Source organism: Heloderma suspectum, chromosome 5, assembly GCF_057233095.1.
Source record: "Heloderma suspectum isolate Gila_16-S chromosome 5, 16-S_ref, whole genome shotgun sequence".
Lineage (NCBI taxonomy): Eukaryota > Metazoa > Chordata > Lepidosauria > Squamata > Helodermatidae > Heloderma > Heloderma suspectum.
The window spans coordinates 97,354,033-97,374,832 of NC_139462.1; the positions used below are offsets into that span (position 1 = coordinate 97,354,033).

The 20,800-nt window shown below is 43.7% G+C and overlaps 1 protein-coding gene across 15 annotated transcripts in view; it reads left to right on the forward strand.

The window, feature by feature from the left end:
- FRYL (FRY like transcription coactivator) overlaps positions 1–20,800 on the forward strand; it is a 261,277-nt gene that overhangs the window by 157,887 nt on the left and 82,590 nt on the right. For all 15 annotated transcript variants that reach the window (XM_084856817.1, XM_084856818.1, XM_084856816.1 and 12 more), the window contains 8 exons: positions 2,422–2,546; positions 3,898–3,955; positions 12,717–12,808; positions 14,050–14,222; positions 15,405–15,565; positions 16,086–16,196; positions 18,336–18,490; positions 18,694–18,793. In XM_084856817.1, coding sequence (XP_084712943.1) covers positions 2,422–2,546; positions 3,898–3,955; positions 12,717–12,808; positions 14,050–14,222; positions 15,405–15,565; positions 16,086–16,196; positions 18,336–18,490; positions 18,694–18,793 — 975 coding nt within the window. The remainder of the gene's footprint in view (positions 1–2,421; positions 2,547–3,897; positions 3,956–12,716; positions 12,809–14,049; positions 14,223–15,404; positions 15,566–16,085; positions 16,197–18,335; positions 18,491–18,693; positions 18,794–20,800) is intronic.

Consider the following 20,800-nt stretch of genomic DNA (forward strand, 5'->3'; position numbering starts at 1 on the left):
TGCAGCATCTGTACATGGAAGATCCTAATAGAGCTCATTAGAGCCCTCTTTTCTCCCAGTCTATGCATGTACCCTTGTACATGTGCAAGTGGCCGAAAGGGTGTTAGAGTGAAGTTGAGGTTTTTGTCTTCCAAAATCTCCCCAGCCCTTGCCCTTTGTTCAATGCAAGTTGTTTATTCTTTGGAGTGTGAGTATCCTGCACAAAATCGAGAGGAAGGGCTTGCTGGGGATATAGGAGGTGCACACAGATTTCCCGTTTGTCCTATGCATGTGTGCGTATGCTCGGTAAGGGGGAGGGGAATCAGGGCTTTATTGAGCCTTACAAGGCTCCTCTGTACCTTTGGTGGACTGGATTGTACCTAGAGATGTGAAGGCCCGGAAAAAACCCAGAAAACTTGGGGGACGACAACATTTTTTTCCTAAGGATGATTTTTGTTTTTTTTCCAAACAATTGGAAAAATTGATCAGCTTTGGATTATGAAATATTTTCTTTTAGAATATAAGACAAAGTATTTGTATATTGTTACCCAGCCTTTACCCCCCCAAAAAAAATGATTTCTAAAAACTATGTAATAAGAACATTTTTATAGAAAGACTAGAGATGTAACATGTCTGGAAATAATGAAGCCATGGGGGAAAATAATTTTTAGTCCTCTCTATAAGATTCCTAGCATAGTTAGTTTTTTCATTCCTTATTAAAATTATTGATCTAAAGGATATTTTACTGATAGACATTTATGCTCAGTTTCGCAACATGTGAGTAGAGTCACCATTGTGCATTCTTGACAGCTTGGGTTTTGTTTTATAGAGTCCTGTGTTTCTGATGCTGTAGCAGTCATTTAAAGTAGTTCTACTCTATTCAGACAATTACAAGTTTACTGAGTTTACTTTACATTTTTTAAAAATATAATTTTATGAGCAAACTAAGTCATACATAAAATAACTTTAGGAACAAAAAGGCTCCTTTATGTTCCTAAAGCAGACCACCCCAACCTGGTGCCCTCCAGATGTTTTGGACTACAGTGCCCAGCACTCCTGACCATTGGCCATGCCCCAAGGCTGATGGGAGCTGAAGTCCAAAATATCAGGAGGGTATCACGTTGGGAAAGGCTGTCTTAAAGCAACAAAATTATTTTAGATCTGTAAAGAGCACTAAAAAAGTAAGTATTGCCTATTTTTCAAAAAATTCTGATTTTTCCGGAAAACCCCCCCCCCAAATGTTGCTTATTCCGTGGCCTCAAAATTTCCAGAAATTTTACATCTCCAGTTGATGTAATTAGATCAATTACATTCCCTTTTTACAAAATGGGAGTTCAAATCGCAAAGCATGCACTGGCAAATGTATAACTCTTGTTTGATTTCGTATGTGGAGTACACTAGAAGCAGTTTTCTGAAATAAATGATTACAAATCAACATCAACAAATTCTCTCATTGTATGATGGGGGGAGGGGAGGCATTTTCAGAGTCCCTGAAACAAAATAATAACTTGATATGTACACAGCTTAGTGTCTGGTTCCTCTCCAGTACTATAGCTTAGGAAAGAAACTGCCTATATAATCATATTATGAGATCATGCAAGCTTAACTTTATCCTTTTCTATATAATACAAAAACTAAAAAACTTGAAAATAACAACCAGCAGTCTTTTGGAATAAAACAAAATAACTTCTTTGCATTATACACTCAGTTATTGTTAGTTGTTCAGTATAGGAAATTGTGTAAGTTAATATCATAGCTGGTTTCAGAAAATGTTTAGATATGTTCTTGGCTTCCAGGACTATCAAGGCTATTAGCAAAAAATGTTTGAAACTGAAGACTGCTTCCCAAGTTTTTCATAGCCTGATTTGCTGGAAGGTTTTATAGCACACCATGATCTCATTCACTCCTTCATTTAAAAGTTGTATCAACTAACAAAATCAGAATGCAACATGTGGCTTATATTTGTATATATCTAGTTATTTTCAGTTTTCACAAGAAAAAAAGATGTTCCCTCCTAGTTATTTTCAGTTTTCACAAGAAAAAAAGATGTTCCCTCCTATAGACTTTACTATAAAATATAAAACCTAGAAGACTTAATAATGCAGCAAATGTGTTAGCACATTACGCTTAATGGACTGTATGATGATAGGAGAAGCATGTAAGAAGATGTTAAGATAGTGGAAATAGCAGACACTGGAAATAGCAGAGGTATCAGTAAAACCAAACAGACTTGTGAAGCCTGGTGAAAGAGTATTCATGGTCACTTGGGAAATCCTGTACTTGCAATTTCCTTTTAGATGGGAATTGAGAGATGGCCTTAATCCTTTTCCTCCCTTCACCTTTAATTGAGCATCACTTTTTGTTCATTATAATGATATAGACATCCTGGCATAATCAAAGTAGGCTACTGAATGGGTGCTGATGCTCTGTTTCTGTTTCCAGATAATTGGTGTTCCATCCCCTTCATCCTTGTTTAAGCACATTGTTCCAATGATGCGCTCTGAGAGCATGGAAATTACAGAATCCCTTGTGCTGGGCCTTGGCAGGACCAGCCCAGGTGCTTTTAGGTAATCATTTTTAATTTTGTCTACTTTTGTTGCCTACTTAGCTGGAAGCAAAGCATTACAGTTCTATCCATTTAAAAAGCTGATAATGTTGCTTATAAATGAATACTAGTGCTGTAAAAATGGGAAATACTGCAGTTGACAGTACTGACTGGTGACTGAATAGTTCATATTGGTTAGCAACGTAGTCTGTCTTCTGTTCATCCTATGGAGCAGAAATGTGTCCAAGGGATAGATTGCCCACCCAGACCCCCCTGCAGGCTAGATGCTGTCAGTGGGCCGGGCCCCGTCTCCAGCTGACACCTCAGTCAGGGAGCTTGTTTTGCTCTGCCAAGGCTTTTTCCAGCCATGGAAATCTCGGGTGGAGCGCAGCCTACTCCCAGACCAGGGTATTGGCTGGAGGAGTGCTCCTCCAGTCAGAATCTCAGTCGGGAAGCTGGTTTTGCTCTGCCCTGGCTTACCCAGGATAGGGAGGAGCCAGCTTCACTCGTCCTTCCCCACGGGGAGAAGGCAAAGGAGGAGGGAAGTGACTGAGCCAGCTTTACTCCTCTTTTACCTTCTCCGCATGAGGAAGGTGAAGGTGGAGCTACGCCATGGCTCAGTCGCTCTCCTGTTTCTTTCTGAGGGGGCAGAGCCTAGCTTGAGGTCCCGTGGGCCAGATGGTACAACCCAGTGGGCCAGAGGTTCCTTATCCCTTATATTGTTGGGTGTTAGCCTGCATGTGCATGAGTTTAGAAAAGCCTCTGGAGAAGCAAGGTAATGCTGGGAGTTAAAATCCTCCTAACGTGTGTTGTATGCCTAAACTGCATCCAATTCTCTCCCTAGTTGTATCAGTCATGCACTTCACGTATAAGTTGTGTTTATTGCTACTTGTCGCCATCCAGATGTCCAGAATTCTGGGGTGCTCTCTTCTCCATCCATTAGGAGGCAGGCTGCTTCCCAGAAGAAAAGACTTGACTCAGTGGGGGTGGAGTAGGAGGCATCGCTCTTCCTCCCTTGAGCCACTCCATCTCCTCTCTCCTTAGCAGACAGATGCAGGTCTCTGGGTCTGCCTTGGCTAGCAGGGCAGATAAGTTTTTCTGAATTTGAAAGTTTTTTTAATTAAAGAATTAAAAAAGATTGTTTTTCTCCATTTCCATCAAAATGAAAAAGGAAAGAAAAACTATTTACCATGTTTGATTCTTTGCTTGCAGGGATCCATTATACCTATTTTATCCTACTGTCAAGTAACTGTACCTTAAATTGTATTCTTTTCCAAAGATACTTAAAATGAGTTTAAGTACGTCTTAAAACATTACTGTGAAGCTGAATATTTTTGCTTTTACTGATGTTATGACTTGTAATTTTCACCCAGGGAATTAATAGAAGAGCTGCATCCTATAATTAAAGAAGCACTTGAACGAAGGCCAGAGGTAATCAACATTTAAAAAAAAGATATTAATATTTGTATAAGATTTTTTCTTTTCACACAGTACAAATAAAATAGGGAGAGGGGTTGGGCAGTTGGGACTAAGTTGGAACCCATTCAAAGACATATAAGCTCTAACCTTCTTAGCTGCTGTTCTTTTATCTTTTTTATCTTTTATATTCTTTTAAACTGTTGTGCATTTTATATCCTAACATTTTAATATGTGCCTGGGAGGACTATTGGGCAACTCAGGGGGTCGGGGAGATGCCACCATAACTGTGGTCACGGGCAGGGGGAGGTATGGCGTTGGGGGATTAACAGGCCAGCTGAGGAGAAGAGGGGCTAGACACCTTACAGCTGTCCCATCTTCTGGTTCTTCCCCCAACCTGATGGTTCCTGGCAGCCTTACCAGTCTGCCCTCGGGTCTGGTGGTGCTGCTGCTGAATGCCAGGTCAGCCCAAAATAAAATCTCCCTCATCCATGATTTGATTGTGGATGAGGGGGCTGACCTGGCATGTATTACTGAGACCTGGGTGGGGGAACTGGGAGGGGTCACTCTCTCCCAGCTGTGCCCTCCTGGGTACTCAGTGCAGCACCAACACCGACTTGAGGGTCGGGGAGGGGGGGTTGCCGTGGTCTATAGGAATTCAATCTCCCTCTCCAGGCTTCCTGCTCATTCGAGTGCAGATATTGAGTGCTTGTACCTTGTGTTGGGTACCCAGGACAGATTAGGGATTCTGTTGGTGTACCGCCCACCCCGCTGCCCATCAGACTCCTTGCCTGAGCTGATGCAGGTGGTCTCGGACTTGGTGTTGAGGACCTCCAGGATGATGGTCCTGGGGGATCTCAACTTCCATGCCGAGGCCGCTATATCCGGGGCGGCTCAGGACTTCATGGCCGCCATGACAACCATGGGGCTGTCCCAACATGTCATCAGCCCAACGCATATAAAAGGACACACGCTTGATCTGGTTTTCTCGACTGGGCAGGAGGATGGTGATCTGAAAGTGGAGGAATTAACATCTGTCCCTTTGTCATGGTCAGATCACTTCCTGCTGAGGTTTAGATTCCTGGCGGCCTTTCCCCTCTGCAAGGGTGGGGGACCTATTAAAATGGTCCGCCCCTGGAGATTAATGGATTCCGATGGATTCCAGAGGGCTCTGGGGGATTTTCCTGCTGGTATGGCTGGTGCTCCTGTCAAAGCCCAGGTCGCTCTGTGGAATGCAGAGATGACTCGGGCGGTTGACACGATCACGCCCAAGCGCCCTCTCCCTCTGAGCAGAGCCCAGCCAGCTCCTTGGTATACACCTGAGTTGAGGGCAATGAAGCAAGAGGGGAGACGGCTAGAACGCAGGTGGAGGAAAACTCGTGCTGAGTCTGACCGAACACAGGTAAGAGCCCACTATCGAGCCTACTCTGTGGCGGTGAGGGTGGCAAAGAGACAGTTCTGTCTCAAAGAGACAGTCCACCAGCATTGCATCTTCTCAGTGTCGTCCAGCGGAGGTTTTCCGAGTGTTTCGCGGCCTGTTACATTCTGGGCCAGGGAGAGAGACGGTGGAACCCTCGGTAGCACGCTGTGACAAGTTTGCACGGCACTTTGAGGATAAAGTCGCTCAGATTCGTCATGAATTGGACACCACGATTAATGCAGCTCCATTGGTAGAGGCGTTCAGAGCACCATCTGGTCCAGTTTTATTGGATGAGTTTCAGTTACTGAGGCCTGAGGATGCGGACAAGGTGCTTGGCCAAGTCCGATCAACCACTTGTGTGCTTGACCCTTGCCTTTCATGGCTTATTAAATCAAACAAGGAGGGGTTGTCCGGCTGGGTCCAGGAGGTTGTAAATTCCTCCTTGAGAGAGGGAGTGGTGCCTGCCGCTTTAAAAGAGGCGGTAATTAGACCACTCCTGAAAAAGCCTAACCTGGACCCAGAGGATGTTAACAATTATAGGCCAGTGGCCAACATCCCCTTCCTGGGCAAGGTGCTTGAGTGGGTGGTTGTAGGAAAGCTCCAGGCACTGTTGAATGAAACGGATTGTTGTTGTTCAGTCGTTCAGTCGTGTCCGACTCTTCGTGACCCCATGGACCATAGCACGCCAGGCCTTCCTGTCCTGCGCTCTCTCCCGGAGCGTGCTCAAGTTCATATTCATTGCATCCGTGATGCTATCTAGCCATCTCATCCTCTGCCGTCCCCTTCTCCTTTTGCCTTCAGTCTTTCCCAGCATCAGGGTCTTTTCCAGGGAGTTTTCTCTTCGCATTAGGTGGCCAAAATATTGGAGCTTCAGCTTCAGGATCTGTCCTTCCAATGAGCACTCAGGGTTGATTTCCTTTAGGATGGACTGATTTGACCTCCTTGCAGTCCAGGGGACTCATAAGAGTCTTCTCCAGCACCACAGTTCGAAAGCATCAATTCTTCGGCGCTCAGCCTTCCTTATAGTCCAGCTCTCACAGCCATACATTACTACTGGGAAAACCATAGCTTTGATTAGACGGACCTTTGTCGGCAAGGTGATGTCTCTGCTTCTTACTATGCTGTCTAGGTTGGCCATAGCTTTCCTCCCAAGGAGCAAGCGTCTTTTAATTTCATGGCTACAGTCACCGTCTGCGGTGATCTTGGAGCCCAAGAAAGTAAAATCTGTGACTGCTTCCATTTCTTCCCCTTCTATATGCCAGGAAGTGATGGGGCCAGATGCCATGATCTTCGTTTTTTTAATGTTGAGTTTCAAACCAGCTTTTGCACTCTCCTCTTTCACCCTCAACAAGAGGCTCTTGAGATCCTCTTCGCTTTCTGCCATTAGGGTGGTATCGTCTGCATATCAGAGGTTGTTGATAATTCTCCCAGCAATCTTTATTCGGACCTGTGATTCATCCAACCCGGCATTTCTCATGATGTACTCTGCATATAAGTTAAATAAGCAGGGTGACAATATGCAGCCTTGTCGTACTCCTTTCCCAATTTTGAACCAATCGGTTGTTCCATGTCTGGTTCTGACTGTTGCTTCTTGACCCTCGTACAGGTTTCTCAGGAGACAGGTAAGGTAGTCTGGTCCTCCCATCACTTTAAGAATTTGCCACAGTTTGTTGTGATCCACACAATCAAAGGCTTTAGCGTAGTCAATGAATATTTCATTCTATTTCAATGAAGCAGAAATAGACGTTTTTAGCAGCGAATGTTCGCGATTTGATCTCTAGTTCCTCTGCCTCTTCGAAACCCAGCTTGTACTTCCGGTAGTTCTCTGTTCGCATACTGCTGAAGCCTAGCTTGTAGGATTTTGAGCATCACCTTGCTGGCATGTGAAATGAGCGCAATTGTGCGGTAGTTTGAACACTCTTTGGCGTTGCCCTTCTTTGGAATTGGAATGTAAACTGACCTTTTCCAGTCTTGTGGCCACTGTTGAGTGTTCCACATTTGTTGGCATATTGAATGCAGCACTTTAACAGCATCATCTTTTAGGATTTTAAATAGCTCAGCTGGAATACTGTCATCTCCGCTAGCTTTGTTGTTACTAATGCTTCCTAAGGCCCACTTGACTTCACTCTCTAGGATGTCCGGCTCAAGTTCAGTGACCGCACTATTATGGCTATCAGGGACATTCAGATCTTTCCTGTATAGTTCTTCTGTGTATTCTTGCCACCTCTTCTTAATCTCATCTGCTTCTGTTAGGTCCCTGCCTTCTTTGTCCTTGATCATGCCCGTCTTTGCACAAAACGTTCCCTTGAGATCTCCAATTTTCTTGAAGAGATCTCTAGTCTTTCCCATTCTGTTGTTTTCCTCGATTTCTTTGCATTGTTCATTTAAGAAGGCCTTCTTGTCTCTCCTTGCTATTCTCTGGAACTCTGCATTCAGTTGGCTATATCTTCCCCTTTCTCCCTTGCTTTTCGCTTCCCTTCTTTCGTGAGCTACTTGTAAAGCCTCATCAGACAGCCACTTGGCTTTCTTGCATTTCTTTTTCTTTGGGATGGATTTCGTTGCTGCCTCCTGAACAATGTTACGGACCTCCGTCCATAGTTCCTCAGGCACTCTGTCTATCAGGTCTAATCCCTGAAATCTATTCCTCACCTCCACTGTATATTCATCAGGGATATGATTTAGGTCATACCTGAACAGTTTAGTGGTTTTCCCGACGTTCTTCAATTTAAGCCGAAATTTTGCAAGAAGCAGCTCATGATCTGAGCCACAGTCAGCTCCAGGTCTTGTTTTTACTGACTGTATAGAGCTTCTCCATCTTTGGCTGCAAAGGACATAATCAATCTGATTTCGATATTGACCATCTGGTGACGTCCATGTGTAGAGTCGCCTCTTGTGCTGTTGGAAAAGAGTGTTTGCTATGATCAGCATGTTCTCTTGGCAAAACTCTGTTAGCTTTTGTCCTGCTTCATTTTGTACACCAAGGCCATGCCTGCCTGTTATCCCGGTGATTTCTTGACTTCCTACTTTAGCATTCCAATCCCCTATAATGAAGAGGACATCTTTTTTTGGTGTTAGTTCTAGAAGGTGTTGTAGGTCTTCATAGAACCGATCAACCTCAGCTTCTTCGGCATCAGTGGTTGGGGCATAGACTTGAATTACTGTGATGTTGAATGGTTTGCCTTGGATTCGTACTGAGATCATTCTATCATTTTTAATATTGTACCCCAGTACTGCTTTTCCCACCCTTTTGTTGACTATGAGTGCTACTCCATTTCTTCTAAGGGATTCTTGCCCACAATAGTAGATATGATGGTCACCTGAATTAAATTCGCCCATGCCTGTCCATTTTAGTTCGCTGATTCCCAAGATGTCGATGTTCAATCTTGCCATCTCATGTTTGACCACCTCCAGCTTACCTTGATTCCTTGATCTTACATTCCAGGTTCCTAAACAATATTGTTCTTTACAGCATCGGATTTTCTTTTCACCGCCAGACACATCCACAGCTGAGTGTCCTTTCGGGTTTGGCCCAGCCGCTTCACTCTTTCTGGCGCTACTTGGAAATACCCTCTGCTCTTCCCCAGTAGCATATTGGACACCTTCCGACCTGAGGGGCTCATCTTCCGGCGTCATCTCTTTTAGCCTTGTGATACGTTCCATGGGGTTTTCTTGGCAAGAATACTGGAGTGGGTTGCCATTTCCTTCTCCAGAGGACCACATTTTGTCAGAACTCTCTGCCATGACCTATCCGTCTTGGGTGGCCCTGCACGGCATAGCTTATGGCTTCACTGAGTTACGCAAGCCCCTTCGCCACAACAAGGCAGTGATCCATGAAGGGGCTTGCGTAAACGGATTATCTAGATCCATTTCAATCGGGCTTCAGGCCTGGTTTTGGAACGGAAACTGCCTTGGTTGCCCTGTGGGATGACCTCTGCCGGGAGAGGGACAGGGGGAGTGCGACCCTGTTGATTCTCCTGGACCTCCCAGTGGCTTTCGATACCATCGACCATGGTATTCTTCTGGATAGGTTGTCTGTGTTAGGAGTTGGAGGCACCGCACTACAGTGGTTCCGCTCCTACTTGAATGGCCGATTCCAGAAGGTGGTGCTGGGGGATTATTGCTCTGTGCCATGGCAATTGTGCCATGGGGTTCTACAGGGCTCTATTTTATCCCCTATGCTGTTTAACATCTACATGAAACCGCTGGGGGAGGTTATCCGGAGGTGTGGGCTGAGGTGCCATCAATATGCAGATGACACCCAGCTCTGTTTCTCTTTCTCATCAAAACCAGGTGAGGCAGTGGCTATTCTGAATCAGTGCCTGGGCACGGTAATGGACTGGATGAGGGCCAATAAACTGAAACTCGATCCAGACAAGATGGAGGTACTGTTAGTGGGTGGTTCGTCTGCCCGGCTAGGTGATATTCAACCTGTTCTGGAGGGGGTTGCACTCCCCCTGAAGGATCAGGTTCGTAGTTTGGGGGTGCTCTTCAATCCAGAACTGTCACTTGAGGCACAGGTGAACTCATTGGCACGGAGCACTTTTTATCAGCTTAGGCTGGTATACCAACTACGCCCTTATCTGGACAGAGATAGCCTAGCTACAGTTATCCATGCTCTGATAACTTCTCATCTGGATTACTGCAATGCATTATACGTGGGGCTGCCTTTGAAAATGGTCCAGAAACTTCAGCTGGTCCAAAATAGGGCAGCAAGATTGTTAACAGGGACTGGCCTGTGAGCTCATATTACGCCAGTACTTCTCCAGCTGCACTGGCTGCCAGTCCATTTCCGGGCCCAATTCAAAGTGCTGGTGTTAACATTCAAAGCCCTTAACGGCTTGGGGCCAGGTTACCTGAAGGATCGCCTCCTCTCATATGTGCCTGCCTGGACTTTAAGATCATCGTCAGCGGCCCTTCTCCGTGAGCCCCTGCCAAAGGAAGTGAGGCGGGTGGCTACTAGGAGGAGGGCTTTTTCTGTTGTGGCACCCCAGCTCTGGAATGAGCTCCCTAGTGAGGTTCGCCTGGCGCCTACATTGTACTCCTTTTGGCGCCAGGTGAAGACCTTTTTATTTACCCAGGCATTTTAGCTTTCTAAATTTTTATCTTTGCTGTTTTAAATCTGTATTTTAAACTCCTGTACTGCTGCTAGGTTTTATTGTGGCTGTATTGTTATATTGTGGTTTTAATGTTCTATATATTTCAAATTGTTTTATTGTGTGTTGTTTGGTTTTAATTTTTGTGAACCGCCCAGAGAGTTTTGGCTATTGGGCGGTATAGAAATGAAATTAAATAAATAAATAAATAAATAATTGATACTCAAGCATACATATCAGTGTATGATGACCAAATAACCAAATATGTGTCTGGAGTCTGCTATCTGTAGTTAGCTGCACATTCAAATTTAGAATGGGCAGTAAGGTCCCTGTCCATTGAAGAGTTGATAGTGTGGACTTGGACATCCAGTTTTAAAGTATAAGTCTTTTTGCTACCATGAGCGCTCTCAAAATCAACTTTCATTGACCATCTGGTACATCCCAGAGCAGAGGAATATAATTCACAAGCACATGCACATCAGTAAATTTTGGTGATTTTTCTGGTACAGAATTAATACGTAGAAATATCTCCATCTAAAAAACGAAATCCATACCACAAAGCCAACACTTGGCAGTTGTGGACATGTTCTTCCTAAAAAGATGATCTGGTGTCCAGTAAGTATGGAAAAGCAATTTCTGTTGTATTAGTTTTACTTTCAAATCAAGAGAAACGGAACACGACAAGGCAAGAGCAACCTTCCATTGTCTTTCATGTATGGGATGTTCCATTTTCCTGTTCTACTGTGCTCTAATGACCTGTGTATCAAATTTAGTCATATCTAGGAGCCAACTTGTAGCCTTATTAATGTGTAGTAAAGTAATTAATTCTTCTAATATTTGGGGTGGGGGTTGTAGAAGCACTAAGAGCTGATGAACCAAAAATAGATTTTAAAAGGTGCTTTAATTACAAATATTGCCAGTGGGCTGTAGTTGGCAATTTATATTTGTGTTGTAATTCTGAATAGGGCAGAAAATCTCCATAGGAGGTGATCCAATGTATATATCCCACAATTAGTCCTTTTTTCCAAAGAAAAGATTGGCCCACTATTCTTTAAACTGGATTACACCGAATGTAGCATGTGTATAGGGATCAAAATGAAATTGATGGGCAAGTGTATGCCACACTTCCCTAGTTGCTGTAATAGTAGGTGGGGTTATTTCTTCTTACATAGATGGGTAGCCCCCAGTGCCATCCATTGAGGGACTGGTGTCAAATAAGTATATTCTAATTTAGCCCATGATGAGATGTCAGGAGAGGTAGGGTACTTCCACTTTTGTGTGCCAGAAAGAAGAAAAGTGTTGTGATACGAGCTTAAGTCAGGAAAGTTGAAGCCCCCTTCTTTGTTTGGCAGTTACATTTTTTAGACAAAACCTTGTGGGAGAAGATCCCCAGATAAAAACTTACAAAAGAGAGTACTGAGCGTTTGGAAATACTTGTTTGGGATATGCAGAGGGATGCCACAGATGACATCAATTATATGCGGTACTGCAGTCATTTTAAGCATATTGACATTACGTCATGTACTAACAAGGGGAAGGGCCTATATGTAGTAATAACAGAGATGTCTGTAGCCAGTCTTATGTATTGTTGACACAGTGAATCACAGTCAAGGTTTGCAAATAACAAAACATAAGAAACAAACACTGCCTATGGAGTTCTACATGCAGATGAGCGTTTAGCTTGTGCATCTACATTCAAAGAGTGTCTAGATGTGGCTTGATTTGTCCTTATAAGACCCAAAGATTTTGTTCACCTGATTGACAGGCATTGCTATAGGGATGTCCCTATTATTATTTATTTTTTTACTGTCTGTCACAATACAGAGTTAAGGCTATTGTGCTGGTAGGGATTTCACAGTTTGTGTGTATTCTTGCTACAGACCACTTAAATTATCCTTAAATAATAGCATAGATTGAACATTGAGTTAGGGGAGTTTGTACAGTTATTATGTTGGAGATTGCTACTGTGGCAAGTTTTTGTTTTGTTTCTATGGCTGCAAAAGTATACAAAAGACCCTATGTATTTTGAGCTGTGAGAGTCCTTCATCAGGAACATTGATTGAAAACCTCCCTTTTACCTTCTCCAAGAGAGGAGTTGCACAATATCTGTTTTGTCTGCTAGCGTTTGTTGGATGGTTCTGGAAATAAATACTTTCCTGAACCTGCTTGAATCGTAAAGTGGCATAGTATCTGACAGATGTTTAAAAGATTCTCTCATATTAGTGTAGTTTCACTGTGGTGTTCTCTGTATCTTCTCTAACAGAATATGAAACGACGCAGGCGTCGAGATATTTTACGTGTACAGCTTGTACGAATATTTGAACTGTTGGCAGATGCTGGTGTCATTAGTCACAGGTAGGCATACAGTTTCTAAACAGATTCTGCAAATGAGGCCAAATTAACTATAATGCTGATGCTACAGATTATGGCCTCATTTTTTTTGTAGGGAAAAAAATTTCTGATTTTTTACAGCCTTTCTGTATCAGCAAGAGGGCAAATGGCAGAGTTATGTGGGACCTCAAGAGTATGGCACAGTTTATGGTTCCTCTTATCTGTTAATTTGGGAGTGCTGTCAGGACCCAGGCTTTTAACACATATAAGTTTCTTTGGAATAAAGGTTAGACAGGTGAACAGTATGTGGCTCTCACAAATATCTAAGTGTTATTCAGACATTTCAAGGACCAGGCCAGGTATCAGCACCTAGCAAACTGGAGCAACTACTGGGGACCATGCAGCCCAGCTAAGCTAATGCCTGCCCATCTGCTGCCCCCATCAGGTCCCTACCCACCCAGCATTGGCCCCACCATCAGGCCCCACCTAGTACCATTGCTGCTGCTGTGAGTCACTCCCCCACCCCCGACAGGTATTTACATAGGTGGTGCTTTTGGAGGGGAGGCAAGCACTGCTCAGCTCTGATTCATGGTGGGATGAAATCCCCCAAAATGCAATGCCCAAAGTCAGTGTCAGGCATTGCATTTTGGGGCATCTAAGATGGTGGCTGCCCGCCATGAATCAGTATCAGATAATGACTCATACCCCATCCAGAGCACTACTACCCTCTCAGTAAAGACATTTGGGGAGAGGGAGCTGTGATTCGCAGCAGTGGCAGTACCAGACAAGGGGCCCACTAAAGCCTGGCTCTGGCCTTGCCAAGGATCACTCTTGTAAGAGGCTTGGAGAATACAGATGGGAACTGGAGTGCAAGATCCTGTCAGGCACTTTATTGTCTTGCTTCCACTCTCCTCTAGTACATTGCTTGAGCTCAAATACTACTGACATCTCAGCATGATAGGGCTTTTCCTCTTTCAATAGGGTAAGACAGCATACTAAGGCATGTGGAGCTGCATTTTATGGTACTAAATATGCGTAGCAAAAGAGACACCAGTACACTGTATCCAGTTTTAATTGCAGAGGTGTTAGTTGCCGTACTGCTGATGCTAAATATGGGATTCTGGTGCTTGGCTGTACAAGGTTTGCCCTCAGCAAATGCTATCTGGGTTTCATAAAATGTTTTCTGAAATTTGGGGAATATTACACATTCCAGAACACTGTGTTTTATAAAGTATATCTTGTAATTTTCATGCTTTTCTTTATAGTGCAAGTGGTGGCCTTGATAATGAAACACATTCCCTCAACAATACTTTATTGGAGTATGTGGATCTAACCAGGCAACTCCTAGAAGCAGAAAATGAAAAAGACTCTGACACGCTGAAAGATATCCGATGCCATTTTAGTGCCTTAGTGGCAAATATCATTCAGAATGTTCCAGGTATTAACAACAGGCCACATTGGTTCCATTTTTAATACTTCAAGCCCAAGAAATTGCTGTGCGTATAAGCAACTGTGCTTTTATTCCTGTAGTTTGAAAAGTCTACTAATGAATGATGGCTCATATTTAAAGTCAAAATCCTGGACTTCACCAAGTTTACTATGCTTTCAAATCCACAGTGGCTTATTCATCTATCCATTCCAGTTTAGCTTTTCATAGACTCAGCAACTAAGATAAAACACAGGCCCAATTTTATTTCAAAAATAACCCCTAAATAATCAAACATTATATAAAAATCCAGAAACTCACAAAATATCCTTATGAAACTGAAGGCACTGGTGGAATGACTCAGTAGAAAATGTTCTATAACACTGGAGTAGCTTATTGGCTGTGTTCACAATGAATGCTAATCCATGGTTTATCATTACTAGGATGACCTGCAGCAAACCTTAGTGTCTCCTGTCCTTCTCCGGCACACTACCAATTTAGGTTAACCAGATTTCAGCAGTACATCCAGATCCTAAACTCTGATTAATCTTAATTGAAACAAGCCAACTTCATAACCCATGGTTTGAAGTTGGCTAGTTTCAACAAACCAGAGTTAAGATTAAGCATAGTTTATTTAGGTTTGGACATCACAGCAAGTTGTGGTTAAATCTAAACTAGAAGTAGAAGAATCCGCACTCATGGCCATGCTGCAGAGGTAGCATACAAGCCCAAGGCTTGCTGTGAATCATTACCATAGTTTAGCATTATGAGGCAACAGAAAAGTCTCAGCTTCAGTTGCCACTACAGCATGTGCATTAACTGGAACTGGGAAAGGCAATAGGCATTCATTTTTCTAGTCAATTCAGAACTGATTGAATTCTTGGTCTTGCTTTGTCTGGTTTCTCCATGCTGTCCCTGGGTTATGTCAGGGCACATTCTCCATCTCAAATCAAAAAGCAATATCAGTTGATCACTTGGGTAAGGAATGTTAAATTTGTGACACCAAAGGACATGTTGTGCAATCTAGAACACAGCTTAGATTTGCTAAGAGTGAAGTATGCAAGTCAACCTTGCTGAAGAGATTTCATGTTTAGGTTTGTTCACTCAGGGGTTTGGGGTTTTGTTTTGTTTTGCTGTCTTTGATATATTTAGTGCATGTGAAAGGGTCTCTGTTCATCTATGCTTCCGTCATAGTGCACCAGAGAAGAAGTGTCTTTCCTCAGCAGAGCCTCCGTCACAGCCTTTTTATGTTGTTCAGTCATTGGGCGGGACCTTTCAGCATCATGTTTACCCCCCTGGACAGATACAGTGATAGAAACATGCAAATAAACAGACATCAGTACTGTGCATTAAAGGTAACATACTTTTACAATATGCTTTTAGTGATATTTTATCAGCTACTACTTCCTTAGCCTTTATTTCAAGATTGTGCTATAACCTGTGGTATATCTGCAAGGCCTACAGCTCAGTTGAGACTTTAATGTTAGCATATATCTTTAGTGGTTGCCAGGTAATCAGGTACCAGTTACACAAAATGACAGGAATTAATTATTGTTCCAGATAGTTCAGCCTCCTGTGTAAGAGTGCAATCTTATGCATGTTTAGACAGAAAAAAGACCTACAACTCCCAGCATTTCCCGGCCAGCTGGGAAATGCTGAGAGTTGTGGGTCTTTTTTTCTGTCTAAACATGCATAGGATTGTGCCCTAAGTCATGTAATACTCTTAACTTACAAAGGACAAAAGCTTTTAACTTTATTTTAGACTTTGGAATGAAATAATAAATCATTACATCCAACAGATGTTAGGGTACTATAAAATTTAAGTAACAAAAATAACAACTGAATCTGTCTGATTTTTCCCCTCCGCTTTTAAAGGCTATGTCTGCTGTACTTTGTTGTGGCCCTGTTGCAGATAATGTAGGACTCTCATCAGATGGCTATTTGTATAAATGGCTGGATAATATTTTGGATTCACAAGATAAGAAGGTAATGTATACAGTACGAGTAACCTTTAAGACATCTGCATGTAGCCGAATAATCTCTGGATGAGATTTAGGAAAGCTGAGGAATGTGTTGCTCCTTCTAACCCCATTGAAATTAATATGATTAGAGTTGTCTGTCACCATTTCAGATCCAGCTTTGGGTTCAGAGAGTATTAAAAATAATGAGTGGGTTCAGTTAGAATATACAGTCAGGGCCAGAAATATTGGAGCAAGGATAACTGTTTTGGCAGTTGGCCTCTGTACACCACCACATTGAAGTTGAAAGGAAACACACCCAGATGGGAGTGGTCAGGACTTTCAGCTGTAATTCAAGCGGTTTGACAAAAGGGGGGCACTAACCATTCAGGAAGTACAACCAGTGGCATACACGCACCCCCATCGTTGGTGGCTCATAAGTAATGGAACAAATGGCTGACAAGCAGCTGCATGGCCAGGTGTGGCCTGTTTCCTGGGTACCCCATGACCAATCAAGCAGATAAAAGGCCTGGAGGTGGTTATGAGTGTTACATTTGCATTTGGTAGCTGTTCACTGGAATCCCCAACATGAGGTCCAAAAAGGTGTCCATGCAAGTGAAGAAGGCCATCATTAGGCTGAGGAAACAAAATGAACCCATCAGAGAGATAGCAAAAACATTGGGAGTGGCCAATACAACAGTGTGGAACATCCTGAAAAATAAGGAATTAACTGGCAAGCTCAGCAATAGCAAAAGGCCTGGCAGACCACGGAAGACAGCTAAAGTGGATGACTGCAGAATTCTGCTCATGGTGAAGAGGAACTCTTTCACAACATCTAGCCAGGTCAAGAACACTCTTGAGGAGGTAGGCATGTCATTGTCAACATCTACAGTCAAGAGACGGCTGTATGAATGTAAATACAGAGGCTTCACAACAAGGTTCAAACCACTGGTAACACTCAAGAACCGAAAGGCCAGATTAGCCTTTGCTAGCAAACACCTAAAAAAGCCTGCCCAGTTCTGGAATAAGATTCTTTGGACTGATGAAACCAAGATTACCTTGTACCAGAACGATGGGAAGAGAAAAGTATGGAGAAGGAAAGGAACAGCTCATGATCCCAAGCATACCACATCATCTGTCAAACATGGAGGCAGTGTTATGGCATGGGCATGTATGGCTGCCAATGGAACTGGGTCACTGGTGTTTATTGATGACCTGAGTGCTGATAAAAGCAGCAGGATGAATTCTGAAGTGTAGAGGGCTATACTTCCTGCTCAGATTCGGCTGAATGCTGCCAAACTGATAGGACGCCGCTTCATATTGCAGATGGATAATGACCCAAAATATCCAGCAAAAGCTACCCAAGAGTTTCTCAAGGCAAAGAAGTGGGATGTTCTTCAATGGCCAAGTCAGTCACCTGATCTCCACCCAATAGAGCATTCTTCTCACTTACTGAAGACAAGACTGAAGGCAGAAAAACCCACCAACAAGCAGCAGCTGAGGGCAGCTGCAGTAAAAGCCTGGCAAAGCATCTCGAGGGAGGAAATTAAGCATTTGGTCATGTCCATGGGTTCCAGACTTCAGGCAATCATTGACTGCAAAGGATTTTCATCCAGGTATTAAAGGCAATCCTTACATTTGAAATGATGTTGGTTTGTTCCATTACTTATGATCCACCAACGATGGGTGTGTGTGCATGCCACTGGCTGTCCTTCCTGAATGATTAGTGCCCCCCTTTTGTCACACCCCTTGAATTACAGCTGAAAGTCCTGACTTCACTCCCATCTGGGTGTTTCCTTTCACCTTCAGTGTGGTGGTGTACAGAGGCCAACTGCCAAAACAGTTATCCTTGTTCCAATATTTCTGGTCCTGGCTGTATTACTGTGAAAGTGAACATACTTAAAATACAAACTAGTCTAAGCTGTAATTTATCACAGCACTGGAAAATGCTAAATACTTCTTTGTAATATTGATTCCAGAAGTCTGTAGCTTAATTTTCAGTGTTCCTATTTAAGAACAAATAACTGCATTGTTGGGTTCCGTGAGATAAATTTCCTTTCTCTTTGTGAATACTATTAATAAAAATAAAGAATGTACAGCTCTGCAACAGTGTATAACTTTAAAATGGTTTTCTGCAGCTTTCAGTTTTATACTGTATTTTATCCAGGTTCATCAGCTTGGCTGTGAGGCAGTTATGCTGCTGTTGGAGCTCAACCCTGACCAGAGTAACCTCATGTATTGGGCTGTAGATCGCTGTTATACAGGCTCTAAGCGGGTAGCAGCTGGATGTTTTAAAGCCATAGCCAGTGTATTCCAAAACAGGTACTAGAGAAAGTTACTTGGCAAAAAATCAATTAAAGCTCCAATCCTATATGCACATACCTGGGAGTAAGGCCCATTCAAAAGGAGGCTTACTTCCAAATAGACATGTATAGGTTTCCACTGTAAAATTCTTTTTTTAAAAGGTCATTTGCTTATTCACTCCTAAGCATCTCAAAGTTGTTTGTGTTTTGTTTTCTTCGTAGGGATTACCAGTGTGATACAGTTACTCTTCTCAATCTTATATTATTTAAAGCAGCTGACTCTTCTAGGGCTATCTATGAAGTTGCTATGCAGCTCTTACAGGTCTGTATGGAATGTGTTTATTTTGTTTTGTAAATTAGAGTCTCGGAATTTTGTGTGAGATTTTTCAAAATGTAAGGATTATCTAGAAAATCGTTGGGTACTTATTAACATTTAAGATGATCCTATGTCACCCCATCTCATTTCAGTGAAGCTTCCATAGATCTGTATTGTGACCCTTATTTAAAGCAGTAGGGTGGTGATCAGCTTTGACAATACTCTCACTTGCCAGCAGATGGCAGACTCATCAGTGTTTCCATGCTGGTGCAGAGTGACATGAGAATTCTCGCTTCTCCTGGAGCCTAGAATTCTGTTTTACTATGTCTCCTAACATTATCCCTTTCAGCTAGGGCTATCCTACACCTGAAACCTAGAAGCCACATCATGTTTTAAATAGGGATGTGCATCGGATTCAGATGAAGCTCAAAGCCTGAGCAGAAATGGTCCCCTTTGCACTGTTTCTGGTGCTTCCTGAGGCGAAGCAGGCTTCCCTCAAACCCACCAGAACCAAATTTGAGCCAGGACAAGGCTGCATTACTGATTCTAGCTAGGAGATGCAGCCATTCTGACTCCACTCCAAATAGTATCTCTTGGTTTTGTTTCTTTAAACTTCTGATGAGTGGGGGGAGTGTGATTGAGTGACTAACAGATGTACCTTTTAATCCTAGGGCATGTTTTACCAGGGGCTGCAATCACTGTGCTTAGGGGGAGGGCAAGGATGGGACTGTGAGGTGGCTATTCTCCAGAGGCTCAGGGATGACATTCCTTCACTTCGGGAATGGCACGTCCTTCTGGAGCATGTAGGCAGAGCCAAACTTTTGCTTCTTCCGAGGGAGGAGCTACCTAGATCTCCCAGACCAGCTCTTCCTAGCGAGCTACGAGGTCGGGTGAGCTGGTGCTCCTAAGAAGCCCACCTCCTGTTGCTCCTTTCCTTTCCTTTCCTTTCCTTTCCTTTCCTTTCCTTTCCTTTCCTTTCCTTTCCTTTCCTTTCCTTTCCTTTCCTTTTTCTCTCTTATACTTCTCCCTTGTTCCCCTCCAATGAACCTAGGCAGGGACCAAGGGTTATACCCACCTAGAGTCCCAGGAAGTGGGTTGAGTGTCAGGCGTTTCCCCCCTCCCCTGTGGGCAGGCCGGCCACAGCTGTCAGACCACGCGTTGCATGGCAAGAAGAGCTCTTCCACACCTGGCCTTTCTCTGCAGGTGCTGGGTGGACGATGTCTTTGGCGACTGTCACAAACTAGCTGTATCATGCTTTTGCTCTGATCTTCCTCCCCTTGCCAAAGGGTAGGTGGGAGATGCAACACTGCCGATCTTGGCTGCTAGCCAAAGCCACCTAAGCCAAACTGTCAGGGAAGAAGGGAGTGGAGGAAGAAAATGACGGAAAGGCACATGGAGGCCAAAACAGCCCCAGAGGCCTCAGAGATGGGCTCCTCAGTAAGAGAAGCAGCCACAGATTGGGGCACAGCCACAATACCACAGATAAACTGGTGCATTGGCTCTGAGATGAGCCCCCCCCCCCCGTACCAAACTTATCAGGGGAGGGGGCAATTACACTGTTTACCTCATGGGTCCAGGGCCTGGTGTCCCAGTGGGTAACCATAGCAATACCCAATAGGGGGATGGGATGCCCCGATCTAATTCTTCCCCAACTCCAAAGAAGAAGAAGGGGGAAAGGAGGAGAGCCCGTAGAGCCTGAGACAGGTATACTCATAAACATAAGAAAGCTCATAGACTCAGGTCTCGATCTTCTACCTACTACTACTACTACTCCAGGACCCCAGAGGGAAACATTTCCTCAAGGCCCCTTCCCGGATCTGCATCCTTCCACAAGCTGGCCAAGGAGCTGTTGACCTGGGCAGAGGTTCACACTCAGTCCATAGTGGTGGAACATCTCACTGGGGCAACCAACCTGACCATGGACTGGCTGAGCTCTCAAGTCCTCAGGGAATCTGAGTGGGCCCTGAACCTGCAGGTATTCCAGGAACTGATTCTCCAGTTTGGCTGACCCAT